General features: G+C 39.1%; 1 protein-coding gene across 1 annotated transcript in view; it reads left to right on the forward strand.

Moving 5' to 3' along the window:
- Positions 1-12,482, forward strand: part of COL5A2 (collagen type V alpha 2 chain) — a 159,643-nt gene that overhangs the window by 62,973 nt on the left and 84,188 nt on the right. Inside the window, exon 2 of the mRNA XM_060177594.1 lies at positions 12,116-12,340. Within this exon, the coding sequence (XP_060033577.1) occupies positions 12,116-12,340 (225 nt within the window). The remainder of the gene's footprint in view (positions 1-12,115; positions 12,341-12,482) is intronic.

Below are 12,482 nucleotides of genomic sequence, written 5' to 3' on the forward strand. Positions count from 1 at the left end.
TGACTTTAAGAAATCATCTGTGGCAAGCCTATTTCACACACACATGGGGGGTGAGGATAGAGGGGGAAAGAGGACAGGAGGGAGTCAGTATCTTATAACTTCCTGCATATATGAAGTTTAGGAGGCCCTTCTCACTCTTGAGGACCTACATGCATCTCTGCTTGTATCTTTCTCTTTCCTTATCCCTGCTTTGCTTTTAATAAAAGCTTCTTTATGAAACTGGGAAAAAAATGGGGGGTGGGGGGAAGGGGAGGAACTGAGGTACAGTTGTCTTTCATTAAATTAAAAAAAATCTTGGCTAATCTGTCTTTTTGTCTGCACTAAAGTTTGGTGGGCTTTTTTTTTTTTCTTTATGTTTTTTAAAACACTTACTATTGATTTAATAGTGGTTTCCGAGGTCCTAAGGCAATGGGGTGCGATCCCACACCACACCTGCTACCATCATTCTGTCCAGCCCCCCCCCCCCCTTCCCCTAGTAATAATCGCTACACGTCTCAGTCTTACTTAGAGAGCGGTTGTCTACGTTTCCCCCTTCTTTTTGAGTTCATGTCCGCATTAAGTGGTGTGCCCTACAGACTAGAAGATGGTTTGTAACCTCTGATTTCAGCACCCAAAATAAGTGTTTGATAGCAACTCGGATTGAACAAATAATACACAAGCTTTTGTGGTGTTTCTGTGTGTTTGTTTGTTTGTTTTTGGTTGTCACTGGGGTTTCACTGTTTTGTGTTGGTCATTAGCCAGGTCCCCGGCATTGCTTGATGCTGTGGTCTATTTATATAATCACTGTTTTGCCTGAGACCCGCCCTGCCTGCAGGGTATTGGTTTAATCCCATTGGTTAGAACCTTTGCAACAGCTGTTATGGAAGCTTTCTATGATCTCGCTCTTTTTTTTTTTGCTCCACTCCCTCTTCTAGCCATTTCCTGCCCCCATTTGCCACTTCCGGTTAAAGAGACATATAAAGTGGCCCAGGAGGTGGCGCAGTGGCTTAGGCACTAGACTCTCAAGCATGAGGTCCTGAGTTCAATCCCTGGCAGCACATGTATCAGAGTGATGTCTGGTTCTTTCTCACTCTCCCCTATCTTTCTCATAAGCAAATAAATAAAATCTTTAAAAAAAAAAAAAAGAGACATATAAAAAGCGTTGTATCTGATCAATAAAGGAGAGTTGCTGAGTAAGCAGCAGCCCAGATCAGCTCTGGTTGAGTTCTCTCCCCCGCCACACAACCTGACAGTTTTGGGCTGAGTTTTTTCAGGTAGAAAGAGAGAGATAGAAACAGAAAGACATACCATAGCACAGAAATGGTGGAGGCTGGACTAGAACCTGGGTCATGTACAAGACAAAGCAAAAACACTATCCAAGTGAGCTACCTTGCTGGCCCTACTGAACAAGCTTTTGAAAACTATGCCTTCCCGGTGGAAGATGCTGTGGATATGATCCATATTTGAGTAGGTGTGAAAACACAAGGATCATCTAAGTATTACAAACCCAGGATCAAAGTATAGTATAGATAGTGTAGTGGTTATGCAAAGAGACTCTCATACCTGAGGTTGCAGGTGTCCCAGCTTCAGTTCCCTGTACCACCACGCATCAAAGCTGAGCAATGCTCTGGAAAAAAAAAAGCAAAAGAAAGAAAGAATACTCCATCTTCCCATAGATGTAAGAAAATGTTGAGTGTTCTTTTTTTATATAAATATTTTATTATTCTGTTCAGTTTTACAAGTGTTGTGATTATTACATTAATAAATTAAAATATGAATAAATAACTGCAGTAACTGTAAAAGAGAGTAATACTGTTAATGACCTAACAGTTTTGAAATTCTACTAAAATGTAGCCTTATTCGTATTTCTTCTACAAAGTGTTTTAACTTGATCTTCACTAATTGATGTAGCAAGGATGTTTGCCTTCTGATCTTCTCATTTCTTGTTCTTGCATTTTTTTTCTAGAATAAGATAACTAAGTATCCCTAATTAAATTCTGTGTTTTGCTAAGGAAATATAATTCCTGAGGTAGTGAAGGTGACTGGGAGAATGTGAATGATTGCCCTGGTTGTTGTCTCCATCTCTATCTTCTGTCTCTTCCTCTCTTCTTTTTCCTTTTGTTTTTCTTCTATCACCTTCTCCTCTCCATTCACTTTTATTTCCTCCTCTGTCTGCCCCTCTTTCAACCACTGCTTCACTTGTCTGTTATTCTTCCTATAAGCACAGCAATTTCCCAATGAATCATTTTGTTGTTAATGTACACAGCCGTATTTCTATAAAGAATTTACTATGTGCTCTTCATGTGATCTCATAGGGAATTCCAGAAAGAAATAGAAAAAATATATTTCATCTCTGTTTCCTAAATCCTAACAGCTACAATAGTGATATAAACCTTAAAAGATTGGGATAAAATTGGGTTTTAGCCAGTCCTCTATAAATAGTGGGTGGACAAGGTCACAACAGAGGACTTCAGGTTGAAAGTACTAGTAACATTTCTCCCATAAAAGCACTAATGCAGAAGGAAAAAAGCCCCCTTAAGATCCCTGTAGATATTCCCTTCAAAGTATTTTGGAAGGGGCTGGGCAGTGGTACAACTGGTTAAGCACACAGGTTACAATGCACAAGGACACAGGTTTGAGCCCCCGGTCCCCACCTGCATGGGGAAAGCTTCACAAGTAGTGAAGCAGGGCTGCAGATGTTTCTCTGTTTCTCTCCCTCTCTACCTCTCCCTCCCCTCTCAATTTCTGTCTGTCTCTATCCAATAAATAAAGATAATAAAAGTTAAAAAAAATTTAGACTGTCTCATAGTGACAGGACATCAAAGAGCCATTAAAGACTAAAATGTTTGGTTGATTATATGATAAATTTCAGCTTAGTTCAGGCAAACCATGAATAAAGCATAAGTCACAAGCATTTTTAAGAAACTGAATCCAATATCTAGATTTTCTCTAGAGACCTGAATATCCTTCTGTGTCATGGGAGACAGAAAAAGAAAACAAAATGCAGCTGCAAAGAAATCATCAGACAAAACACTGAACTGATTTTTTAAAAGTCTTCTTATATGACTATTTAGTTTTATACTCATCTGAGTGCCCTGTACTGCCTTCTCTAAAATGTAAAACAATTTTTCTTAGCTATAAAAATAAACAGAATAGAATGATGTTATTTTCAGGATATGTTACTTGTATAATATAACACAAATGCACAATATTACTACATTGCTAGGCATTTATGATTTTTGTATTTGAATAGGTGTGAAATTGAATATATGAATAGGTGTGAAACTGAATGTTTGAATAGGTGTGAACTTGAATACTTGAATAGGTGTGAAAACATGAAGATTATCTAAATATTACAAACCCAGGGATCAAAGTCAGTAATATTGAGCTCAGTGTGGTTTAGATCACTTCCTTCGTCCTCTTATAGTTTTTTTTTTTTGTTATTATTGATTTTAGGGTGTTATAAAGTGATCTCACTATTTAAAGTTGCTAAAAAAAACCCCAATATTTGGCAAATTAATTTAACAAACATATTGAGCATTTACTATAATCCTGAAACTGTTCTAATATATTGGACTATGTCCATTAACTATTTCTGTATATCTATATTTCTTTTAAAATATAAATTCATTCACATGAAAGGGGCATAAGGTTGTGCTGGGGATTGAATTTTGGATCTCTGGGGCCTCAGGCATACAAGTAGGTATTATCATAGCCTATGCTATCTGGATGACTCATACACCTATCATTCTATGATGAGGAAACAAACGATATATAGAATCAAATGATGTAGTAGGTTGGAAAGTAATTAGCACAACATTAACAGGAAGATAAAACATGAGCTGATGGATTGCGAACGCCATGTGTGTAGAAGTTTTCAGTATTTTCAGGGTGGGCAGAGTCAGCTGCGTAAGGTCTGCGGACACTATATAGTGCTCAGAAGTTGTCACTTGCTTAAGTTACCTCTGGACTATATAAAAGTAGTCATACCACCTATTAGAGAGAGATCTAACTGAGCAAAAGGTTTTTTCTTCTGTGCTCAGTGTCATGCTGGAGAGAGATCATGCGACAAACTTTAGCAAAACAATACTAAACTATTCAGACATCTAGGCAAACACATTTGGCACAGTGCAAATATAGCACATAGAGATTTTATTATGTAGCACTGGACATTCTATCTGATAATTTATTTATTATTTTTTTTTTAGACTAGCACTAGGATTTTCTCTAGAGATGACTACTGAAATCTTGAGTAAAAGCGATGTAAAAACAATTTTCTTGTTGGTTTTTAAACTACTCAGTAGTGTGAGTCATGTGTTTGGAGGGAAAAAGTCTGTGTCAAATGCATCAGGAAACTGAGGATTGGTGTTCAAATAAAACTGTAGACATGCATTTCATGTGCTTTATGTGTAGCTTTATTTTCACATTTTGGATTTTAAAAGATTTTGTAGTGAGACCTGGAAAGAAACGCCAAGTAGTACCTAAACTGGGATGTTTCCCTTTAATTTTTTTCCATTTTCCTTAAAAACATGTTTAACTCACTTACTGAGAAGCCTTTGCATATGAGATTGAGAAATGTTTAGCGATTGCAGGGAAGAAACTAATCACGGGGGTGGGGGGGCTGGTGGTGCTGCGCCTGGTTGAGCACACATGTTACTGTACGCAAGGACCCAGGTTCGAACCCCCAGTCCCCACCTGCTGGGGGAAAGCTTCACAAATGGTGAAGCAGTGCTGCAGGTGTCTATCTCTCTCCCTCTCTACTTCCTCCCTCTTAGTTTCTGGCTGTCTCTATCAAATAAATAAAGATAATAAAAAGAGAAAGAGTGGTCCAGGAGGTGACACAGTGGGTAAAGCACTGGACTCTCAAGTGTGAGGTCCCAAGTTCAATCCCCGGACACACGTGTACCAGAGTGATGTCTGGTTCTTTCTCTCTCCTCCTACTTTCTCATAAATAAATAAATAAAAATATTAAAAAAAAAGAAAAAGAAAAAAGTCACCTTTGGCAGTAGTTTATCTAGTCTCACTCTGTGCTGTACTTTACTGAAATACCAAATATGAGTTGTCTTCTCTTACTTTCTCAGATTGCAAGCTAATTGAAAAACAATAATCCTTGCCATGTTACATAGAATGTAGACTTGTCTTCCATAGAGTAGACTTTTAATTATGCAGTATTGATCACTGAATTCCTACTCCTGTTCAGTTGGTACAGTAATAGAGTATAGAAGGGTACAGAAAAAGCAATAATTTAAATAGACACCCCGAAAGAGATTCATATATATTTTTTATTTTTTAACCAGAGCACTGTTCAGCTCTGGCTTATGGTGGTGTGGGGGATTGAACCTGGGACTTTGGAGCCTCAGGCATGAGAGTCTGTTTGTATAACCATTATGCTACCTACCCTCTGCCCTGGAGATTCATATTTGGAGGAATCACCTAAAAGTAATGTCTGCAGTAGCTTGAAGATCAAGGCAGGTATAAAATCCCACAGACCTACCCCATACTGACCTGCCCACTTACCCTTGGGCAGATATGAAGGCTAGAGGTCAAGGTGGAAAAACATTGTCAAAGCATATAGCAGACTTCCCTCAATTATCCCTCGTGACTTTCTATATAACTTCAAAAATGTTAGGAGTCAGATAAGGAAAGATAAATGTAAAGGTAGAATTTTGATGATATTAATTCTTCCAACCCATGAGCATGGGATGTTTTCCCATTTCTTGGTATCCTTTTCTATTTCGTGAAGGTAGAATTATTGGCATCTACACAGAAGAGTTTCCAAGCAGAAGTGACTATTGTAACTTCTCTGTCTCTTCTTTATAAGCAGCGCCAAAGAGCAGAAGGAAAGGGAACATTTTCTTGGATGTCTTCTGCAATCAAATGCGGCAACTGAAGTTAGGTTCTCCAGTGGGTAAAAGCAGTGTCTATGGTTTGGTCCAGAGGGACATGTGGAGCCACAGGACTGCTGCCTGTGTCACCCAAGTCAGTCTCTGCCTGTTTAGCAAAGACGCGAGCCAACAGCGAATGCCATCATTCTGGTCTTTCATAATCACAGAAATGTTCACTAGTCTTGAACTTCACCACCACAGAAGGGACTGAGGCCAGCTGGGTCAGGAAGCTTAAGGACTGATGTTATTCTCTTAGAAATGATCCAAAATAGGAGCTTTGCCAACTGACAAAGCTCTCTTCCTTTCTGTTCACATCGAAGTATAGATGTCCCAGTCACTTCCAGCAAGAACCACCTAGAGACCCATCCTCTTTTCATCCAAAGTAAGGCTCTTAAATGAGTTGAAAATAAAAAGAGCTCACGACTAGGCTACCAAAGACACTCTTACAACAACCACTCAACACTTAAGACAACTTCTGCTCAATGCTTGGCATTTTTAACATTTTAACTGAGGACCTCACACTCATTGGAATTTGGCTTCTTTGTAAACCCCCAGGATTTTCTCAAGATAATATAATTTATTCTCCGTGACGTGAAAGAAGACTTTATAGGAAAAAAAAAAACTATTTTGCTTTTGAAAAAAAAAAAAAAAAGGAAAAGCAAGTGAAAGAAGTGAAACTGAGAAGTAAGAAGGAAAAAAAAAAGCTGGGGGGGGGGGCTCAATTTACATCCTTGCAGGTTCCTCAGTTTATATCCTTTCAGGCAAGTTTCGCACACTCCACTAGGTTAAGTGCACCTGTTAGCTAACACTTCTCCTGGACTGTTTGGCACTGGGTGGGAAGGTTACAGAGATCAGCATGATTTTGGTACCGAAGGAGCTCGCAAACCACTGGGGGGGGGGGGAATGATCTGAGCAAACACTTATATGATGAACAAGAGACTTAAAATCTATGTAGCATGTGAACATTACTTCTGCAAGGAAGAATTTGTTAGTTTCAGAGGAATGTCCACTGTGGTTCTAGAGGCGGTAACTGCATCAATCTTACAGCATTGTTGGGAAGACGTCAAAAATTTAGTGTGCAAGTAGAATCACATCTCTTCTGGATAGTTAAGAGGTTCAGTATAGCCAGCCGTCTCAAAACTTTTCTTTTTCTTCCCACAAGTGTAATGACCAAAGGAATGTGGGCCTAGGGCGTGGCCCATAGTGGTTGAGTAGCAGTTCTTATGACTATTCGTAGCTGTCCGTTACAGTGAGATGACGGATTTGGTCTGCCATCTGGTGATTAATAAATGAGCTCTTACAACAAAGTTTGAAAGTGCGTAAGATCTGTAAGAAGACAGATCTATGAGAGTATATGGGACACAGGAGAACTGAATTACTTCCAAGTAAAATGTGGTCAGGTAAAATATATTTCTTCTCAGGGGCAGGTGGTGGTGCAGTTGGTTGAGTGCACATGTTAGAATGCGCAAGGACCTGGGTTCCAGCCTCCAGTCCCCACCTGCAGGGGGAAAGATTTGCAAGTAATGAAGCAGTGTTGCCTCTCTCTGCCTCTCTCCCTCTATTCCACCCCCTTCCCTCTCAATTTCTGGCTGTTTCTATCCAATAAAGATAAGAATTTTTTTAAAAAGTTACAAATATTTATTTAAGCTACTGTTGCCAAGGTGTTTGTGATAAAAACTTTACAGTGACTTTGTTCAGTGTGTTAGAACATTTGCTAAGGATGAATGAATCCTATAGTTTGTTGAGGGATATATTTGGACGTCAAAACACTATAGAAGACTACAGTATGATGGGAATCTCATCATATATTTACCAGTCCTCCTCTATTCCAGGAAGTTAAAGAAATACAAATAGCAAAGGTATATGTGACAACCTTGTGGTTTTAGAGTTCTTTTCCAAATGTTATTTTCCTTTTAAAAATATTTACTTATTTATTTATTTTAGATAAAGAGATGGAAGTTGAGAAGGGGGAGTCAGGTGGTAGCGCAAAGCACAAGGACCGGCATAAGGATCCTGGTTCAAGCCCTCAGCTCCCCACCTGCAGGGGAGTTGCTTCACAAGCGGTGAAGCAGGTCTGCAGGTGTCTATCTTTCTCTCGCCCTCTCTGTCTTCCCCTCCTCTCTCCATTTCTCTCTGTCCTATCCAACAATGACGACAACAATAATAACCACAACAATAATAACTACAACAATAAAACAATAAAAGGGAATAAGTAAATATTTTAAAAAAGAAGTTGAGAAGGAAAGGGGAGAGAGGGAGGGGGAGGGAGAGGGAGGAGAAGGAAGATAGAGAGAAAGAGGGAGAGGGAGAGGGAGAGAGAGAGAGAGAGACTTGAAGCACTGGGTCCTTGTGCATTGTAATGTGTGTGCTCAACTGTTTACACCACAGCCTGGAAATGATAAGAGCAAGATGACTAGAGTGCTCTGAACCCCAATTCCATCAGGACCCTGAGAGAGAAGAGGAAAAAGTGAAGAACACTTGGAAGTAGCAATAGGTATAGGTGTGGTTTAAAAAGAAAGGGGAGGCAGAACTACAAAAAAAGGGCTAATATTTCTATATAGTTACAGAAATCATGGTCAGCCCATATCAGTAATCTTAGGAGAACTATTGCAGTGTCCAATGAGGGGAAGAAAGACACAGAATGCTGTTGGTGGAAAGGTGGGGAATTATACCCCTGTTGTCTTATGTAGTGATTCAATATTAAGTCATTAATAAGAGAGAGAAGAAGAAGAAAAACCAATAAGCAAAAATCAAACAATTGGAAAACCAAGATGACAGGCTTAATATGATTAAGCTGCAGATTTAATATGATTACAATATGTAAAACACTCATTAAGGGTGAAATATCCTTTAGGGTTGAAATAAGGTCTACAAATCCTGAGTTAAATCTGCAGAGAAAAGTCAATTTTTTCCCCCAAAGAATCAAGATACTAAGGAATGGGTTATTATATTACTTCTTTAAATAACAGTGTTGAAAGTTAGTTGTATCCCCATATCCATGACCTTAGGAGAACTATGGCAGTTATCACTGAAGGGGGGGTGGGGGCCAGAACTTTGCTGGTGGGAGTGGGATGAAATTACACCCCTATTATCTTTTAATCTTGTAAATCACTAACTAAAAAAGAAAGTTTTATGTCACCATTGATCCCCTTTCCCTGAGAATGTACAATTAAATTTAAGATGATGTGCAAAGTCATTTAGAATATTTCTAAATGGCAAGAGATGAAAAACCACATTCACAGCTAAACACTGCCTTCTCTTCCCCCGTACAAGCGTTCATCCAAAGCCCAGTGGGCACGGAAGCTCACTTGCCTCTCATTGTACATGTCTGAATGAAATACGCGTACATAGAAACACTTGGTAGAAAAATAACAGAGTCTTTTTCAGTTTGGGTGTTTGCACTTGGTAGTTATGCACCTTGTTATTATGTTATTTATAATCTGTTATTTATATCATTTTTTAAAATTTAAATTAAAAAATAGAAAGTAGGAGTATGGACCAGAATTCTTTTTGGAGTGCAGAAGGTGGGCGTTCTGGCTTCTGTAAATGCTTCTCCACTGGACACTGACGTGGACAGGTTGATCTGTCACCCAGCCTGCTTCTGTCTTGACTTAGTGGGGCAGGGCTCTAGAGAAGTGAGGTTTTGAGACACATTGGTGAGGTCGTCTGCCCAGGGAGTTCAGGATGGAATCATAGTAGCATCTGCAACTTGGTGGCTGAAAGGCAGTAAGATATAAAACTGAACAAATTGTTTAATGAAGAGGAACACAAATATAAGCATAAAGCAGATGGAATTAGGGTCGTAGAGTAGAAATAACCTAGGAAGTCTTTTAAAGTTATGTTCCTAGGGGCCTATGACTTTAATAATTTTTGTTTGAGCTTGATAGCTAATATGGAGGTGGACTGAAAATATTTTCTGGAAAAATGGTGTCAGAGTTGAGAACAGGGCTAGAAAGCTGAATTAGGGCAGACAGCAGCTCCCAAATTTGAAGAAAATATAAAAATACAACTAACTGTTAACAACATTGGTCTGACCCGGGTCCCGTGTATATTGATATTTAGCACAGAAGCCTGTGTGACCTCTGAGTCCCTGTCAGTCTGAACAGCTGGGGACATTCGAGGCTGCACTCAGTTCCAGAACTGGTTGCTTTTTCTTAGTCTATTTCTATATATCAAATTATTTCATCAATGCAATAGAGGTATACTTCATGGTAGAGCTATCTAGATTTATATATAATAGATAATGTATAGATCATTCCATACTTCTCCTTCTGGCTTACCTCACTTAACATGATTCCTTCAAGTTCCATTCAAGATGTGGCAAAGGGAAGTATTTCATTATTTCATTGGCATCTGGGTTGCTTCTAGTTTGGGTTATGACGCAGTGCTACTATGAACATAGGTGTACGTAGATCAAAAGATGGCATAATCCAAATGGTTTTAAAATATAATTGATGTATTATTTTTTAATAATCATAAAATTAAAGATGTAATTTATATATGTTCATTTTATAGTGAGTTTGTAAGACGATTATTATTACTGTGCCTATATTTTGATACTTACACGTACAGATATTTCCAAACCTGCATTAAATTTTAATTTAAATATAGAAAATGGTGACAAATACTGTGTAAAGTCTGAATTTTTTTGCCATGGTTTTTTTTTTTCCCCCCTTTTGTTGCCCTTGTTGTAGCTTCGTTGTGGTTATTATTATTGCCCTTGTTGACGCAATTCGTTGTTGGACAGGACAGAGAGAAATGGAGAGAGAGGAGGGAAAGACAGAGAGGGGGAGAGAAAGACAGACACCTGCAGACCTGCTTCACCGCCTGTGAAGCGACTCCCCTGCAGGTGGGGAGCCAGGGGCTCGAACCGGGATCCTTACGCCGGTCCCTGCGCTTTGCGCCACATGCGCTTTAACCCACTGCGCCACCGCCCAACCCCCTTTTGCCATGGTTTTAATTAGGTTTCTTTGAAGTAAAGATAATGAACTGGAGGCTGGGTGAGAAGGCGTCTCTTTGAATACACACATTACCACACTCAAGGACCAGGTTCAAGCCCCCAGTTCCTACCGGAAGGGGGAAAAGCTCATGAGTAGTGCACTAGTACTGCAGGTGTCTTTCTCTCCCTCTCTAACCCCACTCACCTCTCGACGTCTCTATGAATCCAAAATAAGTAAAGAAAATATTTTTAAAAATAAAAATAATAAACTTATTGCCTTTAAAACTTTGCATTTATGTCATGGTTCAATTAGCACCCTTAGTTTAGGATATATGTTGTAGAAATCTCTTAGTTTTTTAAAATTATTTTAGTAAAACTATATACTTCCTTTTTCAACAGTTTTGTTATGTGAACACATATCTTCTATTGTAGGATTTACTCAAGTGTCTAGTGAGTTGAAAGTAATATATGAGTCAATGAATCCTAAAATTATGTATTATCTTTTAAATCATCTATTTTTCATCCTTTTCAACTGACATGTCTTATTGGCCCTTACTCAGTTTCCTACATTTGGTTATTTTCACCTTTAAAAAATAAAATCATGGAGTCGGGCAGTAGTGCAGCGGATTAAGCGCACATGGCGCAAAGTGCAAGGACCGGTCCAAGGATCCGGGTTTGAGCCCCCAGCTCCCCACCTGCAGGGGAGTCTCTTCACAGGCGGTGAAGCAGGTCTGCAGGTGTCTATCTTTCTCTTCCCCTCTGTCTTCCCCTCCTCTCTCCATTTCTCTCTGTCCTATCTAACAACGACGACATCAACAATAGCTACAACAACAACAACAAAACAACAAAAACAAGGCAACAAAAGGAAATAAATAGATATTAAAAAATAAAATTATTTGAGAATGAAAGTTTTCTTCCCCATATCAGATTAGAGTATATATATAATAATTTCCTTGTGAATTGTAGAGTGCTTGCTTTTTTTTTTTTTTTTTTTGTTTCTTCCCAGAGAACTGTTTGGCTTTGGTTTATGGTGGTATGGGTGATTGTATGATTGAAGCTGAGACTTTGGGGCCTCAGGCATGGGAGTCTGTTTGCATAACCATTCTGCTGTCTCCCCTGTCTGCATAGTGCTTTCTATATATAAATACTAGTTAATTAAGTTCATCTGTGCCTTGTCTCCTTGGGAGGTTACTGCTTAGCCAGGATTTTATTTAAGCCCACAATATGATTCACCTTCTTAAATATTTCCCAGATTTCAAAATATAAGAAAATGACTAAATTTCTCATTCTCTCTCTCCTCTTCTTATTCCAGAAGGATATGATGAAGAAATAGCCTGCACTCAGAATGGTCAGATGTACTTAAACAGAGACATTTGGAAGCCTGCCCCTTGCCAGATCTGCGTCTGTGACAATGGAGCTATTCTCTGTGATAGGATACAGTGCCAGGACGTGCTTGAATGTGTTGACCCCATAACTCCTCCTGGGGAATGTTGTCCTGTCTGCCCACATTCAGCTGGAGCTGGCAACACCAATTTTGGTAAGAATGTTTAGAGCTAACCTATTCTTGACCCAGGGGCTCACTTACATTGTTGCAGTGATTTGATTCTGAATTCAGCAATCCAAGGGAACAAGTCCCCATTCAGATAGCCTCCGAGATGAATGATTTTGCTCACCTCCTT

This window comes from Erinaceus europaeus, chromosome 18 (assembly GCF_950295315.1).
Source record: "Erinaceus europaeus chromosome 18, mEriEur2.1, whole genome shotgun sequence".
NCBI classification, from domain to species: Eukaryota; Metazoa; Chordata; class Mammalia; order Eulipotyphla; family Erinaceidae; genus Erinaceus; species Erinaceus europaeus.